The sequence below is a fragment of the Octodon degus genome, unplaced genomic scaffold, assembly GCF_000260255.1.
Source record: "Octodon degus isolate 3935 unplaced genomic scaffold, OctDeg1.0 scaffold00005, whole genome shotgun sequence".
NCBI lineage: Eukaryota > Metazoa > Chordata > Mammalia > Rodentia > Octodontidae > Octodon > Octodon degus.
This window is the reverse complement of record NW_004524581.1, coordinates 26,333,853-26,354,541: the sequence shown is the minus strand read 5'-3', so window position 1 is coordinate 26,354,541 and position 20,689 is coordinate 26,333,853. Positions and strand designations below refer to the sequence as shown.

Genomic DNA, 20,689 nt, shown 5'->3' with positions numbered 1-20,689 from the left:
TGGGCAACCTGTAACACCCAGCTGAACTCAACCAGCGTGGTGCTGGAGGTGGGAGGCCCTGAGGGTTGTTGCCAGCAGCATAAGAGACAGAACTGGGGAGGACGAAGTTCTAAAGCCACAGGGGTTGTTAGGAAGTTGTTGGGAGCTGTTATTTTCTCCTAGAGCTGTTGGTTTTCCTGATGGACTTGGCTGTTCTCACGGAAGAAGCTGGGGACCTTACCATGGCTGAGAATGGCTCTGGTCCACTTTAAGGAAGCTCTGGTCCTCACTTTGAGCATCGCTTCCTGGCTCCAGAGAGGAAGATGGTACACTACTGGGTCTCTTGGAGAAGCTTGTCACACTGGCTTTCCTGATGGGAACTCGGCTGTTCCTGTCACTGGAGGATCTTGGGATCTCATTGTTGCTGAGGATGGCTGTGGTACTTTTATGCAGTTCAGACTCCCAGTGATCCGCCAGTCTCAGCCTCCCCAGGACGAGGATTACAGGAGTGAGCCATCACGCCTAGTTTCAGGGAGAGCATGGTACCAGGGATTGAGCTCAGATCCTTGTGCTTGCCAGGCAGGTGCTCAGACTGCCAAGCGCTCACTCCCCAGCCCTGGCTGTGGTACTCTCTGGAGGAGCTCTGGTTGCTTCCTGGCTCCCGTGCAGATCCCTCGGCCTGACGGCACAGACCTCCCCGCTTCCACCACTGACCTTCCCAGCACGGATCCCGGAAACCGGCCTGCATGGGACATCGTCATGGGCTCTAGGCTTCCAGCTGGACTTGTACAGGGGATTTTTATGGGCTCTAGGTCTTCAGCTGGACTCATTCAGGGCACTGCTGTGGGATGGAGGCCCTCAGCTGGGTTATTCTGGGTCTTTAGTGTGGGCACAGATTTCCTGCACCCTTTGTATGTGACTCTTCGGGTAACTATTTTTTTTTTAAATTTATTTATTTATTTATTTGTGTGTGTGTGTGTGTGTGTGTGTGTGGCCAGCTCAGCACACCAGGGGGCGGGGCTGGCTGGCATGTGGTGCTGGGGGATTGAACCACGGTCCCTGTGTTTTGCTAAGCTTGTTCTAAGTAGGTGCTTTAGACCACTGAGCCATCTCACCAGCCCCTCGGGTAACTATTATACTCTTATAAACTTTGTGTCCTGTATTAAATTGTGTTCCCCTGCAAACCCGACTACAACACTTGGGCAACTTAATGAAACCTTGTCTCAAAAATAATAAAGGCCGGGGGATACAGTTCTAGATTCTGTCTGCTATCATTAAAAAAAAAAAAATTTGGCTTAGCCAATGGCTTTCTGGGCTTGGCTGTACAGTGCCCACCTGACACCCTGTTCTCAGAGGCTGTCCTTCTGCTTTGGGGCTAGAGGAGCTGACAAGATGCGCTGAAGCTTTGAAATGAAGGCTGCAGAAAGCTGGCCCAGGGGCCAGGGAGATGGCTCAGGGGAATAAACGCTTCCCTGGCAAGCACAAGGGCCTGAGTTCAATCCCTGGTTCTGCAAAAAAAGAAACAAAGAAAGAAAGGCGCCCAGCCCTCCCACCCCAAACTACTAACTGGGGCCCCAGCTCACATCGGAGCATTGTACCCACATCAGGACACCGACCCAGCTGAGGCAGTCTCCTGGCAGGGTCCCTCCCGAGTCTCAGCTGCATTCTCTGTTCTCTTTTCATTGCACCAGAGCCTGGGGACATGGAACAATCTATTTGCTCACAGTCCTCACAGCCTGCAAGTTTATTTCCTTTTAATTTGCTTTTTCTTTTTTGAAGCTGGCTTTATTACATTCCCAGGAGTATTAATCCTCTTGCTTGCTCGTGTACCCTCATGACCAACTGTATCTTTGAGTGGCTACTGTACATTTAAAAATTTTTTGAAAACGTTTTCTTCTGCTTTCTCTTACTGTCTCAGAGCCCAGATTCTAGACATCCTTTTCTATGGTACTGGGGATCAAATTCTGGACCTTGTGCTTGGCAGGCAGGAACTTATGTCGTTACATTTGCTTCTGCTTCGTAGCCTACAGGTCTAACTTAACTTTTTTTTTTTTTTAATTTTATTTATTTATGTGTGTGTGTGTGCGTGTGTGTGTGTGTGTGTGTGTGTGTGTGTGTCCAGCTCAGCCCACCAGGGGGCGGGGCTGGCCGGCATGTGGTGCTGGGGGATTGAACCGCGGTCCCCTGCTTGGCTAAGCTTGTTCTAAGTAGGCGCGTTAGACCACTGAGCCATCTCACCAGCCCCTAACTTAACTATTTTTGAAGACAGGGTCTCACCATGCAGTGCTGGCTGGCCGTCAGTTCAACATGCAGCCCAAGACGGGCTCAAACTCAGTGATACTCAGCGATTACGGGCAAGCGCTGGGATTCCAGGCGTGCGCTTCGCTGCTGGCTACATCCTTTTGGTGTTTAGCATCCTCTAGAAAGGGGGCAGCTCAACTTGGGAGATGGGGATGGCTCACAGCTGGGGCGCAGAGGGGACGTCGGCCCAGCAGGGAGCGTGGCTGGGCCTGCAGCAGAGGCTAGGCTGTAACACAAGCCCCCGTAGGCCGCGGAGACCCGGATCTGGGCCAAAAGGGACCGGCCCGGAACTGGAGCGCAAACACCCGCAGCCCGGCAGCCTGCGGCCCCAACTCTTCCCCCACCGCGCAGCCCTCCGACCGCCGCCAGCAGGCGATCGGGCCCGAAGGCCACTTCCGGCGCGCAGCGCTCCCGACCGCCCCCGCGACCCGGAGCCGGAGCCGGGCGGCCGAGCCCGCCCCCTGACGCACGGGGGCGTGGCCTCCCTGCACGTGACGGGGCCTGACCTCGCCCCCCGCGCCATGGGGGCTTCAGACCCGGAAGTGGCGCCCTGGGCTCGCGGCGGCGCCGCGGGGATGGCGGGAGCTGGAGCGGGAGCGGGGGCTCGCGGCGGAGCGGCGGCGGGAGTCGAGGCCCGGGCTCGCGACCCGCCTCCCGCGCACCGTGCACAGCCGCGCCAGCACCGGCCTGCGGCGCAGCCCTCGGCCCGCAGGATGGACGGCGCGTCCGGGGGCCTGGGCTCCGGGGACAGTGCCCCGACCACTGAGGCCCTGTTCGTGGCGCTGGGCGCGGGTGTGACAGCGCTCAGCCACCCGCTGCTCTACGTGAAGCTGCTCATCCAGGTACAGGCCGGGATCGCAGGAGGATTGGAGCGGGGGAGGCGACGGCGATGTGTGGCAAGCGAAGAAGGGGTTGGGAATGCAGGGGTTGGATCTGGGAGTGCAGGAGCGGGGCACGGGGTCTGAGCGACGCTTCTGGGAGAAGAAGGAAATAGGGCTTGGGATGTGCAAGGGAGGGCGCCCTGGGACGGAGAGAGAGAGGTTGGGGAGCTGAAGGGGGCGATGGGCTTGGGTTGGGAAGGGCAGCAGATTTGGGCAGAGAAGGGGCGACAGCATTGGGGGAGGGGCGCGAAGTTTGGGCGGATGGGTAGGGAGAAGGGTTGGGGGCCGAGGCAGAATGTCTAGACGACGAGGAGCACATTCGAGGTAGAGGACGAACGGGGTGGGGGTGCTCTGGATTTACAGAGATGGGCTTAGAAGCGTCTTCGGGGGCCAAAGGGAGGAGTGGCGACAGGGCCAAAAATTTAGGAGGGAAAACGAAGGGGAGAAGGGGGCACGTAGGTGTTGAACTTCGTGCAGAAGCGAGCTGTTTACAGAAGATGGGGCTATGGATGCGATGGCGACGACAGATTTGGTGGGAGGCGGGAGGAGGGACGGTGTGACGCGTTTCGGAGGAGGGAACAGATCAGGCGACGCAGAGCTAGGGGAGGGGAGCCAGAGGAGGGCGTTAGGGGGCTGGGGCTGGGGAGGATGCGTTAGGAGGAGAAACTAGAACTGCGGTTTTAGGGGGATTGGGCAGGAGGGGCAGCGGGGACGACTGTTGTGGGGGTAGGTAGGGTTCGGGAAAATGGAGACCAAAGTAAAGAGGCAGCACTGGACGCCTTGGACACCTGACGCACTCGGTAGTGGCTAGCAATGCGGTACTGAAGAGGCGGGTTTGAGAAAGGGAGAGGCTGAGCTGGAAGGAGGCTGTGTGTGGGTCGGTCGGTCGGTCGGTCGGTCGGTCGGTCGGTAGGTCGGTCTGCCTGCCTGCCTGCCTGCCTGCCTGCCTGCCTGCCTGCCTGCCTGCCTGCCTGCGCAACACTGAGGTGGTTGCCAGCCAGGAAGGCAGAGTTAGAATGAGCATGGTTGAGTGTGGGGCTCATATCTGAACATGTAGGGTAGAAATTTCCAGTTTAGAAGAGTGGAGGGTGGGAAGTCAACAGAGCTGGAGGTTGGAGTTTTGTTTTAAGACAAGTGGTTGTCAGGTTCCCCTGTGCTTGGAATTGAATACAGAGCGTGCCACGTGGAGTGGGTAAGAGAGGGCTGGAAGAAGGGGTGGAACTCAGACTGGGGTCAGGAGTGGAGGTCATAAGTAGGTGTTTGAGTGTGACCAGAAATGGGACAGAACAGTGAGCTGCAGTGGGACGTGGAGGTGCCTGACCAGAGCCCCAGCTGAGGTTTGGGGGCTTGGAAATGGCCCATGAGGAGGGTGCGGACCAGGCCAGCGCTTGGTTGCAGTCTAGGAGGAGGGCTGCTCTCCCGACAGGCTTGGGGCTGACAGCGTCAAGGTCACGGGGTTGGAGAGCAGTTGGTGCTTTGCTGGAGTCTGAATGGAGCAGTGAGAGGTTCTAGGGGCTAAGGTTGGTGAGAATCTGGGGGTTTAGGGTGGCAGGTGGGGGAGGTGTTGGTGGGCTCCGCGGGAAGGAAATGCCAGCGAGTAGCGGTGCCACTGGGCAGCAGTTGATTTGGTTGACAGGTTTGAAAAGGCAATTGAAATAATGTGCTTTGGAGAAAGAATTGGATGAGGGAGCCCTCAGGATGAGAACTAGTTGGTGGGGGGCAGGTGGAAGTGGGAGAGCCCTGTTGGGGTGAGAGCTTAACAGGGGTAGCTGGGGTTGGAGCAATGGATTTTTTTTTTTTTTTTTTTTTTTTTTTTTTTTGTGGAACTGGGGATTCAACTCAGGCCCTTGCGCTTGCCAGGCAAGTGCATATTCTACTGAGCTATCTCTCCTGCCCCAGTAATGGATTTTTTTGATTGTTTCTTTTTGTCTTTTTGAGACAGGGTCTCACTGTGCAGTTCAGGCTGGCCTTGAGCTCACTTTGTAGCTCAGACTGGTCTCAAACTCACAAGGATCCTCCTGCCTCAGCCTTCTGAGTGCTGGGATTATGGGCATGGGCCACCATGCCTGACCTTGGAGCACGTTTTGCAAAAGGCAAATGCTGTTTTGGGGAGCAGGAGCTAGTGTTGGATTTGGGGTCATGTGGATTCTGTGACAGCGCAGTGTCTCAGAGGTGAAGTTGGTATCTGGCTCCTCAAGAGTGTGTCACAGGCCTCGGTGCTGGCATGGAGAGGACCCTGTTATCAGATGACAAGGACACCGGATCCCAGAGACACCGAGAGGAGAGGGCAGGGGTACAGTCTGGCAAGGGAGCCTTTGCTGAACCAAGTAGAATTTTGGGAAGTACACTCAGATTTGGGAGCTGTGGGGTGTGGGTCAGAAGGACACAGGCTTAGGTGATGTTGGCATCAGTGAGACCCAACATTACAGTGAGTGGACTGGGGGAGACTTGGGGGCCCCTGGGGTGGAGAACAGGACCTGTACTTCAGAGGATGGAATCTAAATGCCACCAAAAGGGAAAGGCCTGATAGGGAGGGTGGCTGTGAGGCGTCTCACGCCTCTACGTTCTTTGTTCAGCTCTCCTGGACTGATATATATATATATTAGTCTTCATAACAACAGGGCTTTAAAATTTGTAAAATCAAGCCAGGTGTGCTGGTGCATGCCTGTAATCCCAGCATTTGGGAGGGTGAAGCAGGAACATCACTGTGAATTTGAGGCCAGCCTGAGTGACACTGAGTTCAAGGCCAGACTGGACTAGGTAGTGAGACCCTGACTCAAAAAAAGATGAATAGTCAGTAATCTGTCACATATCTCAGAATCCAAGTGATGACCTGAACTTTCACCCCCACCCCACCAATAAAAAGCCTGCAAGCAAAGCAGGCTGAGGCAGGAGGATCTCCTGGCTTGGGATCCAGCCTGAGCCATGGAGCAACACCTGTCTCAGAGATTAAAGACAAATCCACTTGTCTGAGGCCAAGAAGAAAAGGAAGTTGAGCCCAGGGAGTGTGCCAAGGCACCTCATGCAGCCCGCCTCAGGCTGGGTGTCCCAACCTGTCCGCTACCCTCCGAGGCAGACAGCCTGCTCACTCCCCACCCAGGCACCGGCTCCTGCATACCTTGCCACCTGCCTGGCATCCGCAAAGGTTGGCAGTGCACCAGATGCCCAACCCTCTGCAGAGCTCTCCCGAGGGTGTGGGCGGACAGAAACCTGGTTATGATCTGCTCGGTGCGGCAGGAGTTACAGCAGCACCGCAGGCTGATGGCGGCCCTTTGTCTGGGTAGGGTGAGAGTGGAGGATGTGTGGGAGACAGTGGCTAAGCCAGGCAAGTGGTGAGGCCACAGTGGGGGCCCCACCAGGATAGCGTGGGATGCCGGGTGTGGTGCCGTGACCTGGGCACAGTAAGTGTTGGCAGACTGGGGATTAGGTTGTGGCGAAGTTTTCAGTGGGAGATGAGACTTGTTCTAAGTTAAGAATGGTGTGGGAAGTACTCAGAAGGGGGGGCTTCTTAGGGGCTTCTATGCCAGAATGTGAGGAAGGGTACTGGGGGTGGGCAGGCTCCAGGCCGGGAACCCAGGAGATGCTAGTGGCATTTCTGGGGCGTTGGCATGGAGGACAGGAATAGCATGAGGTTGGGAGGAGTGGAGGTAGAGGCTGGGCACGAGTGGTGTGGTGGCCCACGTCACCAGGAACCTTGCTTTGTCCCTGTTGCTCCCAAAGGTGGGTCATGAGCCGATGCCCCCCACCCTGGGCACCAATGTGCTGGGGCGCAAGGTCCTCTACCTGCCGAGCTTCTTCACTTATGGTGAGTGATGGGGGATGAGGCTGTGGGACCTTGGGGACCTGCTGCACAACTGGGGCAGAGATCGCAGGGTGGCAGAAGGGAGCAGGTGCCAGGTGCCTCTTAGAAGGCCGGGTCCAGGACCCTGATTGCTAGCATCCTACGGCTCCACATTATGCCTGGAAGTAGGGGGCGGGCTCGAGGGGCTCCCTTCTTTTGTGCCCCAGGTGAGGGCCTCCTGGCTCTGTGCCTCTTGCCCCTGGTTGTCACTGTTGTGTCTCCACCTAGCAGCTCGGGTGGCTGCCCATCTCTCCCTGCTGCATGCCCATCTGCAGGGTCAGGTCAGCGCCTCTCATCTAGGTCCATGTCAGGTCCCCGTCCTGGCCGCTGCCCTGTTGGGACGGCCATCCTGGAGCCCCCCCTCACCTGTAGGTCCCAACTGGCTGGGGCCCCTTCTGGCTCAGCACAGCTGTCCCTTTCCTGTGTCCACTCTTCCTGATGACCATGATGGTGCCTCCTTTACTCACCTTTGCACTCAGAGCCAAAGCCTGGTCCAGATGAGCCCCAAGTCCCACCCTCAGCCCTCCCCTGCACCTGTGGGGCAGTCCTGGCCAGGCACGTGACTTCCTCCTCACGCTGTCTGGCAATTTCTCTTCCCTTCTGCCCTGTGGCGGAGCGCAGCTTTGTATCTCTTGGTGGGGAAAAGTGTGTGCACCTTCGGTTTTTTTTTTTTTTTCAAAGTTTTATTGATAAACAGCAATGAGACAGTTTCAAATCAAACCAGAAGTACAGTTTCAACAAATAATACACTGCATATATTCTTCTTAGTGGTTAATTGCTGTACAAGATGTGGACTTGAGATCCTCTTTACAAACACCATTAGAACAAATCATTCTATTCATTAAGAGAATGCAACTGGGGCTGGAGAGATGGCTCAGTGGTCTAAAGCACCTACTTGAAACAAGCTTGGCTAAAGCACAGGGACCTCGGTTCGATCCCCAGCACCACATGCCAGCCAGACCCGCCCCCTGGTGGGCTGAGCTGGCCACACGCACACAATAAATAAATGTAATAAATAAAAATAAATAAATATTAAAAAAATATTAAAAAAAAAAGAGAATGCAACTATATATCTATCCCAACCTCTTTGAATACACAGATACAAAATGGACATTCATCGGTATACCCCATTTTTCTAAGTTCCGTTATTGAATATTGTAGGTGTGTAAACTCAGCAAAATATTCTAAAAGAGTCCAGTAGCCCATAATAGCATTGGGTCTTCTGTTTAACTGGCAATGTCAGAAATTATTGACCTGAGTCCCCCACAGCTCAACTTAACAGCATGGCTTTACTTCCTATATTTCGTCTTCATACTTTTCTACTGGATGGTTAAGACCAAGGTAAAGCAGGACCTGTGCAACCAGAGTTGTAGCTTTTTGGTCTGAGAAGGTCAATGAAATGCCCTCAGGATTTGTCCTGAGATCCTGTACCTCAGATTGTAGAACCTTTATCAGTGCAGTGCACCTTCGTTTTGAAGTCGGTGTAGGGGAGTCAAAGGGCCCCTCTACTGGGCAGCGATGCCCATGTGGAGAGGGGACCCTAGCGTGTGAGTCACGTGAGATCTGCCAGCCACCTTGCCTGGGTTGGTGTGAGAATGCCTGGAGCCTGGAGCGGTCCGCTCCCTCCGGCACTCAGCCGTTGCCTTTGCCAAGCGCCCAGCGCCCTTGACCTCCAGACCCACAAAGACAGTGCCCGCAGCCGCCCTGCCCTGTGTGCAGAAGTGTTACTTCCTCCAGATGTCACTAGATGATTGGGTGCTTCTAGACACTGCTTGAGACAGTGTCTGCTGCCCACTCTGTGCTGTGGAGGCCACTGCAGCTGTTGGGATCTTATCTTAGACAGGGTCTCGCTATAGCCTAGGCTGGTCTCCAGCTTGCAGCAGTCTCCTGCCTCAGCCTCCCAAGTGCTGGGATGACAGTCACGGGCCACTGTGCTAGGCTGTCCTGATGTTTCCTGCGGGGAGACATGGGCAGATCAGACCGGAAGAGCCAAGTTTTGTTTGCCAGCTGTCGTCATGCAGCTCCCTTTCGCTGCCCAGGGTCTCTGCTCCCCAGAGCCAGCCTTTCCTTCGCTGGCCGCTTCTGTGTGTGTCCAGGGCCCCTCCCCTGCCCTCCTGCTGCTCTTTTCCAGCACATCCCCACCTCAGGAAGCCACTTGTGCAATGACAAGTGCTCCAGCCCCATGGGAGGCCCCGCCCAGTGTCACTGAATCGCGGGACCTCCAATAGGGCACTGAGGAGGAAGCAGTGCCCATGCTGGTCGCTGCCTCTTTGCGGCACTAGGGAGCTGGTACGGGGTCTGAGACCAGAGTGTCTTCCAAGGTCACAGGTTTACAGAGCCACATTGCCTTTTATTTATTTATTTATTTAATTTATTTTTGTACTGGAAATTGAACTCAGGACCCCGTGTTTGCCCGGCTGGTGTTGTGCTGCTGAGCTGTATCCCTGAGCCTCAATACCATCTTTTAGGACAGATTTTAAAAGCTCACCTGGGGCTGCGGAGATAGCTTGGTGTACCATTCTGACCACTGAAACCAGGCGTGGTGGCTCATGCCTGTAATCCCATTGCCAGGGAGGCTGAGACAGGAGGATCACTTTGAGTCTGAGCTGTGTAGCAATACCCCGTATCAAATAGTAAGTAAGTAAGTAAATAAATAAATAAATGAGAGATTAAAAACTGACATGAAAGACAACAGTGAACCATGAGAGCCTCCTTTTTATTTTTATTTGTTTTATTTTGTTTGTGGAACTGGGGCTTGAACTCAGGCCCTTGCACTTGCCAGGGAAGCACTTATTCTACTGAGCCATCTCCTGGCCATATATATCTATATTTATATCTATATCTGTCTACATATATGACATATATATAATGTATATGTATTTTAGAGCCTCCTTTTAAAAATTTAATTAACTGATTAATTTTGTTTATTTATTTGTTTATTTTTGGCGGAACCAGGGATTGAATTCAGGCCCTTGCACTTGCCAGGGAAGTGCTTATTCCACTGAGCCATCTCCCCGGCCCTTCTAATTAACTGATTAATTTTGGTACTGGGAATTGAATGTGCCACCAGGCAGTCTCCTTAAAAGGTGTAGGGGAGGAAGTTCTGGCCCATGTGGGCGGGGTGCTGGGTGCCTCTGGGCAGTCGCTGCAGACTCGCTTTCCCTCGTGAGCTGCGCCAGCAGGTGCCAGGTGGTGTGCCGCAGCAGCTCAGAGAGGAAGGGACCATCATGCCTTCCATGTGGCCCAGGGTGTCTTCCAGCCGCTTTCCCTTCTGCCCCCTTCTTGAGGTTACAGGGATGTCGTCACCGGTGCCCTCTTTTTCCACCCAAGAGAAACACTTCATATGCTGCTTTGAACTGCCGCTCTTATGCTGCAGAGTTGAGAGCCATAGCTGGGTTTACCAAGTAGAGTTTTCAAAGCCAGAAAGTAGGGGAGTAGGAGTGCTTGCTGGTCACAAGTGTGTCGGAAAGCTTTTACAAAGAGAAATGGGTGAGGGGACACTGGGATTGGACTGGATGTGGCCCGGCTCTGGTGCCCTGGGGCTGGGTGTGACGTTGTCACCTCTGCTTTCTGGCAGCCAAGTACATCGTACAAGTGGATGGGAAGATTGGGCTGTTCCGAGGCCTGAGCCCCCGCCTCATGTCCAACGCCCTCTCCACTGTGACCCGGGGTAGCATGAAGAAGGTGAGTAGGCAGAACCTGGCTCGCTCGGACTCCAGGCGCCGCACGGCTGCTCTGGGTGCCCTGAGCCCTGCTTCCTGCTCCCTGGGCCCCAGCGCCAGGGTGGCTGCAGACGCTGGTGGCCAGACCCTGAGTCTGGAGCTTGGGAGATCCCTGCCTGCTGCCCAGCTGTCCCTCCCCGGTATGGTGGCCTCCTTTCTCCCTGACACCAGGCCTGGGGGAGACCCAAGGTAGCCTAGCCAGCAGCCACAGCAGGGACATGCTTAGAGGCATCTGTGGTGTGACTGAACCCACCCGGGGCCTCTGTTCCCCATGTCAAGGTTTTCCCCCCGGATGAGATTGAACAGGTTTCCAACAAGGACGACATGAAGACATCACTGAGGAAAGTAGTGAAAGAGGTGGGTGTTTGCAGGGCAGTGGTCCCAGCTGTCCATCCCCCAGAGTTGGAGTCCCTGTGTGTGTGTGTGTGTGTGTGTGTGTGTGTCTGTGTCTGTGTCTGTGTCTGTGTCTGTGTCTGTGTCTGTGTCTGTCTGGGCGGGTGCTGTGCAGAGGGAGCTGCATTGGGACACCCAGGCCCAGAAAGCCCCTTGGCATCACTGAGCCTAGCCTCAGACTGGCAGTGCTGGGGTGGGTTGGGGCAGGCCGAGCCTGCCGAGGGCTGTGGACCCTGGGCTCCCCTGCCTCAGGCTGATGAATGACCCCTGCTGTCTTCCAGACGTCCTACGAGATGATGATGCAGTGTGTGTCACGCATGCTGGCCCACCCCCTGCACGGTGAGCTGGGGAGGGTTCTGGGGTCCTTTCCAGGTAGGAGCAGGTGCTCTGTTGACAGGGTTGGGCCCGCTGCCCTGTACCCTAACAGGCCACACTATGCAGTGGTGACTGCACTGGGTGCCATGGCTGTGTGTCTTCGGTGTCAGCCAGCTGGTCACCCCTGTGCCTTTTTCTCCACAGTCATCTCAATGCGCTGCATGGTTCAGTTCGTGGGACGGGAGGCCAAGTACAGGTGGGTAAGCCTGGAACCCAGCGCCCGCCAGGACAGCCACTTCCTTCTCTTCCGGGTCTGTGACAGCCTGCCCTGCCACGCCACGGCACTGCGGGAATGTGATGGTGGCCTTGTGGTTGTGTCTGGGGCGGTTTCTATTCTTTCTGCTGTCACCAGGGGCTTGCAGGGGCTGAGGTGGGGTGTGCGAGGCTTATGGGTCCGGACACTGGAAGGGGTGCTCTGCCTAGCCCTCCTGAGCTCCTCAAATTCTGACGTGGTGGTGTTTTAAGCTGCTATGGAACTGGATTCTAGCTCTTTCTGACCTTTGCTGAGAGCTGTCCTCACTGTGGGTTTGGGGACTCCCGGCTGGCTGTACACTACATGCCTGTCCCTGAGGACAGCTATATCTACGTAGCCTGGAGCTCTGTGTAGCCGAGGGCCATCCTGGTCACTCCCAGGTCCATTTTCTGCTCTGATCTGTGGGGTTCCCACCCTAGGAAGCTCGCTAGTGGGAATGGTTTGCTCCCCCAGATATAATGTGAGCCAGCGTACGGCCTGGGGGCGGGCAGGGGTGGTGGGGCCTGCTGCCTGGCCCTTTGCCAGGGCTTTGTGTAGTCTCTGGAGACCCTCCAGCCTGCCTTTGATCTCTAGCAGGCTGCCGTGGCCCCAGCTCTGGGCTCTAGAACCTCCTGGGGAGGGTTTCTGCTGGAGGAATTGGGTTTCTGCTCTGGCCCTGGAAAGGGGACTGGTTGCTACGCCTTCCTGCCCTTGTGGTGGGGTGAGCCTGCACCCCTCTCTGAGAGTCCTGGTACCAGAGATGGGCCCCAGAGCCAGGCAGGAGAATGGCCCGGTGGGAGCTGTATTCAGCACGGAATAGCAGGAAAGGACCGTTCCCCAGACAGGTTCCCTCCCTCCCTCCCTCCCTGCTTCTTACTTGCTCTCTCCCATCCTTGGGACCTCCTGTCCAGTCCCAGCCAGGGGCTGGGCGGAGGTGGTAGGTGGGCATCTGCGGTGACCAGGGATCTGGTCTCCGTCTTGCCTCCTTCACAGTGGTGTGCTGAGCTCCATCGGGAAGATTTTCAAGGAGGAGGGGCTGCTGGGATTCTTCGTGTACGTGAGTTATTCACCCACAGTGGCGTGGGCGTGCTTGCTCACAGTGCCCTCTGCCTCTTGGCCGTGGCTGCTGCCCTCCACTAACCAAGGTTCCGTCCCGCTCTGCTGCGCAGCCTGAGCTGCAGCTCACATGAAACAGGGCTGGGCCGGAGCTGCGGCAGTGCTAAAACATGTGCCTCCGCATGAGTGCCCCGTTCAGCTGTCAGGCTCAACTGGAAAGAAACTGTCAGGCACAGTGAGCTGGCTGTCCCACTAGGCCCCGTCCACCTGGCCCGGGCTGCACTGGACACAGCGCGGGCCTCGTGAGCCAGGGGCCCTCAGTGTCCCTGGCTTCACTGCCAGAAGGGACCGGAAATCTGACTTGGCCTGAGGCTTGCGTGCTGGCAGCTTCTAGGCTGACTTCAGCCAGTGCTTTCTGTCCTGACAAATTAGTTAACATTGAACATTGGAGACAGGTCACGCAGAAACCCGTATTTCTGGCTCTTGTGGAAGTTAGAATTGGCTTCCCCTGGGCCTGTGTCTCTGCATCTGCGGAACAGCTGCCAGCTGGGGCCGGTGGCTGTGTCCATGGCAGGGCACCGTCCAGTGACCACCAACCCCAGGCCTCTCTGCAATCCCATGTGCAGTCTGAAAGAAAGCTCACCCTGAGAAGCCTGCTGGGCAAGCGTAAAGCACAGACAAAGCCCAGAGCCTGGGTCAGCAGGTGGGGTTTGGTTTTGGCTCTTTAAGGTCCAGGCTGTGGTGCACAGATGCTGAGCGCAGACACAGCAGCCCGGATGCCGCCTCTGTATTAACAGGGCTTGCTTTCTTTTTTTTTTTTTTGGCGGAACTGGGGATTGAACTCGGATCCTTGCGTTTGCCAGTCAAGAGCTTATCCTACTGAGCCATCTCCCCGGCCCCAACAGGTCTTTCTTTCTTTTTTTTTTTTGCGGAACCAGAGATTGAACTCAGACCCTTGTGCTTGCCAGGGAAGCGCTTATTCCATTGAGCTATCTCCCCAGCCCCTTATAACAGGTCTTTCTAAGGCAGCTCTCCAGTTTGCAAAATGGGTTTACTTACAATCTGTTTAACCAAGAAACATCTGTGCAAATAAGGGCCGCATGTACGTGCACACCGATCCTTGCTGTTCCTAGCAGGATGCCACTTTGCTCTCCAGGGACATCAGCAGTGAATGGGGCATCTTGTGCTGCTGTAGGACAGCACAGGAGCAGTCCCATGAGAAAGAGCTGTGGAGCCCCCAGTGGCACTAGTGCCGAGGTTGAGGCACCCTGGCTGTGTGCATGTCTACACACACACACACACACACACACACACACACACACACACACAGAGGCACATGCACAAATGCGGTGCTGTCCTGATACTTCAGACCTTGAAACACTGTGCGTCGCCTCCTGCTGTGTGTCGTCTCCTGCAGTGCTCGTCATGTGGTGGGGTAGGGGGTGGCGCTCTGTGACTAGGACCCCCAGCAGCAGAGGCTCTGATTTGGAATAGTCACACACCTAATACGGTTGCAGCGCCCAGGAAGCTGGCCCAGGAAGAGGCGGCAGGATTGGAGAGTGCACCCCAAAGGTTGGTTTGTTGAATGCCTCATGACACAGATACGTTAGGTCTTTTTTCTGAACTCAAATATTTTAGATTTTTTAAAAATATCTCCCCCCGGTGGGGGCCGGGGAGATGGCTCAGTGGAATAAGCGCTTCTCTGGCAAGCGCAAGGGCCTGAGTTCAATCCCCAGTTCTGCCAAAAAAAATAAATAAATAAATAAAAAATTCAGGCCCAGGACCATGGAAATAGCTCAGTGGCCTAAGCACCTGCCTAGGCAAGTCCAGGGACCCAGGTTCAATCCCTGGTACCACATGCTGTGCCAACCCCGCCCTGGGTGGTCCAAGCAGGCCGCCAAGGCTGACGTAGAAGAGCCTCAGGCTGAGCCTTACCTGGGCAATGCAGCAAGAGCCTGTCTCGAAATAAAAAACAGGGCTGGTGAGATGGCTCGGTGGTCTAAAGCACCTACTTAGAACAAACTTAGCAAAGCACAGGGACTGCGGTTCAATCCCCCAGCACCACATGCCAGCCAGCCCCGCCCCCTGGTGGGCTGAGCTGGCCACACACACCCACACACCCACAAATAAAATTTTAAAAAAATTAAATAAAAAATAAAAAACAGGGCTGGGGCTGTAACTAAATGTGAAAAAGCTTGTGGTTCGGTTCCCAGGCCTGCAACAACAACAACAAAGAGTACAAAATTAAAGAGCCGTCATCCGCTTCTCCTCCAGAAAAGCAGGCAAGATTATCCACCAAGAGCGGCTCCCAAGGCCTCCCTGCCCTCATGAGCACATAAACACATTTTTTTAAAATTTTTTTTTAATCTTTTAAACCCAAAACATTGGCCAGGTGTGGTGGCGCACACGTCATCCCAATACCGGGGAGGCCAAGGCAGGAGGATCCTTGTGCGTTTGAGACCAGCTAGAGCTGCACAGTGAGATCCTGTCTCAAAAAGACAACTCCCCCACACCAAAGAAACCCACAACAACAAGAACAAAAACATTTTGTGTGGGCTGGCGAGATGGCTCAGTGGTCTGAAGCACCTACTTGGAACAAGCTTGGCTAAAGCACAGGGACTGCAGTTCGATCCCCCAGCACATGCCAGCCAGCCCCGCCCCCTGGTGGGCTGAGCTGGCCATACACACACACACAAACACAATAAATAAATAAATGTTTAAAAATATATATATAAACATTAAAAAAAAATTTTTGTGGAACTTGTTGAAATTCTATTTTTTTTTTTTTTTAATGTATTTAGTACAGGGTATACAGCAAGAGCCTGTCTCGAAATAAAAAACAGGGCTGCACAGATTGGACTCGTAGTGATCCTCCTGTTTTTAGCCTGCCAAGCGCTGGGATTACAGGCGCAAGCCACCACGCCCAGTCTGAGTTGCTCTCTCAGCATGTCCTGGGGGCAGGGCTGCCATGGGAGACCAGGAATCGAACCCCCAGTCCCTGCGTCTGCCTAAGCAGGTGCTTTAATCCTCTGAGCTATCTGGCTGGCCCCCTGTTGAAATTCTTACAATGAACCAGATACTGTCTCTGCCTCAGCTGCTCTCCTGGGTTCGGGTGTTGAAGCCAGGGCCTGAATCTAAGGTGCGCAGCCTGGGGGTGCCAGGCCTGTTGGTGCCCGCCCGTGCCTGCCCTTTACCTAGCACACCAGGTGTGCTTTCTGTTGCACTTGGCGGGGAGCCACATTTGCCACCTGTCCATTTCTGCAGGTAGCCTTACAGCCACAGCGGCAGCATGACACGCGTGTCTTATACACCACTTTCCAAAGGACACCACTGAGACCAGAGGCAGAGCACATGTTAGAAGACTCAGTGGCACCAGGGGACCTGCTTATTCCACTGCTCATTCTCCCTTAGTGCTGGGCCAGGGAGTTTCCCTCCGGGATGCCCTATGGGTCCCCGAAGGTCATCCCTGAGTAGGCTGGGCTCTCGTGGAGTGTCACCATGGACCATTCCAGAGGTAAAGAGCTGTGTGGAGCCAAGTCCTGTGGGAGCTGGTGACAGGGACAGGCCAGGAAAAGCTACCAAGGCACTGCCACTGTCTGCATCTGAAAGCCATACCAGATGTGGCAAGAGCCACGGCTTTTTATTTTTTTACTTTCTGGTGCTGGGATGGAGGCCAGGCCTTGCTTGGGGTAGGCAAGCGCAGCCTCCTGAGCCGCACCCCGCAGCATCCGAGCTCGATGCTGGGCTTCTGGGCTTCGGAACCGTGTGCCCCATTGGTAGCCTACCCAAAGGGCCTGGGCCCTGGCCGCTCCTGCCTCCTGATGTGCAAGCTGGCTGCCCCCTGCCACTCATCTCCACTCACTTGTTTTGTAGTGGCTTAATCCCCCACCTTCTTGGCGACGTGGTTTTCTTGTGGGGCTGTAACCTGCTGGCCCACTTCATCAATGCCTACCTGGTGGATGACAGCGTGAGTGACTCCCCCGGGGGGCTGGGAAACGACCAGAATCCAGGTTCCCAGGTTGGTTGGAACAAGGATGTGTCTGTCTTTCTGTGTACTCCCGATGCCCAGGGTCTGGGGTGCTCCCTCCCCGCGGGTGTTTGTCTCGAGGCAGCTCTGCTGTGGGCAAGAGAAGAGGCCCAGGCACGCTTTAGAAACGAAGCCCAAGTCGGGCCCGTGAAAGGAAAGGAGAAACCAGCCAAGAGTTGGGCTCGCTCAGCCTTGGCGCTGTAGTTCATGCTCTCCGCAGTGTTCCTTTGTGAACACCGTGTCCTCGGGGCCTGGTGCCCTGCCCAGGCGCCCAGACAGGTGCGAGGCCCTCTACCAGGCGTCGGGCACAGAGACCACAGTCACCTCGGAGGAGCCAGCAGCCCGGCCTAGGTCTCTGGCCTGTGGAGCTGCGCAGGGGGCTGGAGGGGCCTGACACTGTGTGGTGTCAGCTCGGCCTGGGCAGAGGCTGCACAAAGCGTCCAGGCACCAGGACAGGGCAGGGAGCCACAGAAGGCCAGTCCTGGGTGGCCTCCTGGGCTGGGCCATCATTGTTCAAGGCAGGGTCTCAGTACCTGCACCTGTTGGTGACTTGGGGTGTGGTGGACCTGGGCACAAGTGTGTGGTCCCAGGGACAGCCTCTGCCCACGGGGACCTGGCTGGCCTCTGGTTTGGGAGGCATCTGAGCTAGTGGCTTCATGGTGGTGGCTCTGAGAGACGCTGCCTCCTCGCTGTGAGGACTGCGTGCGGCCTGTGGCTCCGCTCTCTCCTGGGCTGTGGGTGGTAAGCTGCTGCTGTCCCCACAGAGCAGAGGGTCCTTCGGGTCAGGGTCCAGTGCAGCTGTCTGCCTGCGCTGGCCTCACCCACGCCAGCCAGCGGCTATACACAGAAGGGTGGACCTCTGGGTGCCCCTTGGCCCTGGGCACCTCAGATGGGGTGGCCACCACAGAAGCCAGGGAAGGTGGTGGCCTTACTGCTTACAGCTGTTACCTGCGCTGAGCTCAGGAGTGGGGCCTTGATGTCGTCCCTCACACAGAGGTAGATGCTTGGCACCAAGTGGGAGCCTGGTGGCCTCTTTTTTGGGCACCAAGGAAGAGCCTGTCCTTCTGTTCAGGAGCCCGTCCCTGTGCCAAGCCACAGACAGTGTCAGGCAGGTGTGCACTGCACCCTGGGAGCCCTCAGTCCTCCGGGTCCCTGTTCCATCACCGGGCTCCCTGGCACCCAGTTCACCTACTTCTGCCTGAGCAGTGGGTGGCCCTGAGTGGGAAGATGCCGTGCGCCATGTGGAGGGTGGGTGACCCTCTGCCCCGAGTGCCATAGCAAACCACGACCCCCGTCTCTCCTCAGTTCAGCCAGGCCCTGGCCATCCGGAGCTACACCAAGTTTGTGATGGGGGTAAGTGGAGGCCTCGGTGGGCCTGGGCGCGGCCGGTGAGGCGTGTTGGGGTGGGGTGCCTGGGCCCTGGAGGAGACCCTACACTCAGGGCCGATGTTTCAGATTGCAGTGAGCATGCTGACCTACCCCTTCCTGCTGGTGGGCGACCTCATGGCGGTGAACAACTGCGGGTAGGTGTCACCCCTCTATGGCCTGCCCACGCTGCGGGGCACCCCAGCTGGGCCCCCTCCCACCACATCTTGGGGTGAACAGGTGTCTGGGTGCGGGCAGGTGCAGCTCCCAGCCATTCCACAGGGTCTCACGTGCTCTGCTCCCTCAGGCTGCAGGCTGGGCTCCCCCCGTACTCCCCAGTGTTCAAGTCTTGGATCCACTGCTGGAAGTACCTGAGTGTGCAGGTAAGCACCCCTCAGGAGGAGCCTACACACTGCCACATCCCCAGGTGGACCGTGCCGCGCGCTCTTCCTCAGGTTGGGAGTTAAGAGGTCTCTGGCCTCACGTGACAGCCCCAGTGGTTATAAAGAGTCCAGCCCTTGGTTCAAGGCATTTGTTTACACCTTCCTGTACCCAGGAAGGATTTGAGGTGGCCAGGCCTAGGTTGATTTTAAAATTATGCAGCAGGCTGGGCATGGTGGCACACACTTATAATCCCAGCGCTGTAGGCTGGTGGGGAGGTTGAAGCAGGAGTATCACCCTAAATTCCAGGCCTGGGCTGTATATAGTGAGTTCAAGGCCAGCCTGAACTACCTACACAGTGAGACACTGTCTGAAAAGCCAAGCAAAAAATAAAATATGTGTCCGTGCCAGGCGTGGTGGCACATACCTGTGGTCCCAGCTACACATGAGGCTAAGGCGGGAGGATCATTTGTGCGCAGGAACTCCGGCCTGGACAATATAGCAAGGCCCTGTGTCTTAAGTAGATAAAAATTGTATGTCAGGCCGAGTGTTGATGAGACTCAAGCATAAGGGCAGTTGGCCCATGCGGAGGTAGCAGAGTCCAAGAACTTAATTTTTTCTTTTAAAGGGGTTAAAATTTATTTGAAAAGTGTGAGGTGAATGGGTATGGGAGAGACCAGCTTTGCCCAGCAAGCTTGGGCCTCCTCCCAGCAACTGCTTTTCCTCCCGTCCAGGGCCAGCTCTTCCGGGGCTCCAGCCTGCTTTTCCGCCGAGTGTCCTCAGGGTCCTGCTTTGCCCTGGAGTAACCTGAGTCACCTGACCCTCAGAGGCCCGGCCTGACCCCACCAACACCTCCACACACTCTGCCCAGCCAGCCGGCTCCGCGTGCACACCCGTGTCTGTCCAGGTGTGGGGTCGGGCGGGCCCCCTGCTAGATCTGGAGAAGGCGGGGTAGGTGTGAAGTCGAGTGGGGACCCCTTCCTTCCTGCACCTGCCGGCCGCCCGGGGCCAGAGAGAGGCTGTGGGGCCGGGTGGGCAGCCGGGCTCCGTCCCCCTGCGGCCGGTTGGGAGTGTCATGCTGCTTTGTAAACCGGGTCATCCCCTTCCTGGGGCCGTGCCATGGCCAGGCCCCTGCTAAAGGCGGACACCGGGTTCTGCCTCCATTTGTCTCAACACTACTTTCTGATAGGACAGCACTTCTGAGTGGAATCATGTGACCCCTCAGAACGTGCTCCTCTTCCACACTTGTCCGTTTATGGTGACGCCTCTTGTGTAGGGCCGGTCACCCGTGTATCTGTGTGAATCACAAATTAGGCAGATCACAGTCTCTCGTCCTCCCCAGTTTAAAAGCTCCTGGTAAGACTGCACCCTGTTTCCCTCAAATAAATGTATTAGTGGTGATTTGGATCTCGGTGGCGGGTCTCACTCTGTGAGCTTAGCCGGTGGGCAATTGGTGGGGCTCAGGCAGGCAGCCGTGGGCTGGAGTGGCCACGCGCAGGGACCTGGCGCCAGCAGGGCTCTCGGAAGAGCCCTTCCCACGGCAGCAGTGGGAGCCGCCCAGAACTTAAGGCCGAGAGTTACTTGAGCCCATGTTTCAATTCACAGCCCACCATCTCCCAGGCAGGAGGGCGGGGCAGACGGGCCTGGAGAGGAGAGCTGCTCCCGCTGGGGATCAAGCAGAGAGCAGGAAGGGCTGGGAGGCCCCAGGGCAGGGCCATCTCTCTGACCAGGCCCTGCCTCCACCTCAGGTCAGCAGGAAACCCCAGAGTCCAGCCAGCTTCCAGAAGCCCCACCCATGAACACAGGCGGCTTTGGGGGCCCATCCAGGTATAAACCCTCTGCAGCACCTGTTGAAGGTGACCAGTCCCGGAGGTGGTGGGTGCAGTGGCCACAGGTCTACCCCTGAAGCTACAGACCCCCTTCATGTGCTCCTGCCCAGCACTGGTGGTGTCTTAGACAGAACTCACTGCTTTGAGGTCCAGCTGGGGTTCCCCAAAGGTTTCTTTGCCCTGGCTTCGCAGAGGGCCCTGTTAGCTTTGGCCGTGTGTCCCTCGCAGGTGGGGCTTCTCGTCCCCTCAGGTAGCTTCAGGGGCCCTTCTGCAGCACGGTCTTCTGGTGGCCAAGTGCCTGCTGGCC

The 20,689-nt window shown here is 56.2% G+C and overlaps 1 protein-coding gene across 4 annotated transcripts; it reads left to right on the top strand.

The window, feature by feature from the left end:
• The first annotated feature begins 2,661 nt into the window (after window positions 1–2,661).
• On the top strand, window positions 2,662–19,964 carry Mtch1 (mitochondrial carrier 1). Of its 4 annotated transcripts, none has more exons than XM_004624177.2 (12): window positions 2,662–3,122; window positions 6,882–6,966; window positions 10,580–10,686; window positions 11,004–11,081; window positions 11,399–11,456; window positions 11,637–11,688; window positions 12,718–12,777; window positions 16,654–16,798; window positions 18,113–18,160; window positions 18,263–18,330; window positions 18,480–18,555; window positions 19,288–19,964. In XM_004624177.2, the coding sequence occupies exons 1-12, from the start codon at window positions 2,802–2,804 to the stop codon at window positions 19,357–19,359; spliced, it is 1,170 nt and encodes a 389-aa protein (XP_004624234.1). In that variant the 5' UTR covers window positions 2,662–2,801; the 3' UTR covers window positions 19,360–19,964. The 4 variants fall into 4 exon arrangements, with proteins under 4 accessions (XP_004624234.1, XP_004624235.1, XP_023576036.1 ...); XM_004624178.2 differs by having other exon boundaries at window positions 2,697–3,122; window positions 16,654–16,747; XM_023720268.1 differs by lacking the exon at window positions 2,662–3,122 and adding an exon at window positions 3,853–3,961.
• The last annotated feature ends 725 nt before the right edge of the window (window positions 19,965–20,689 follow it).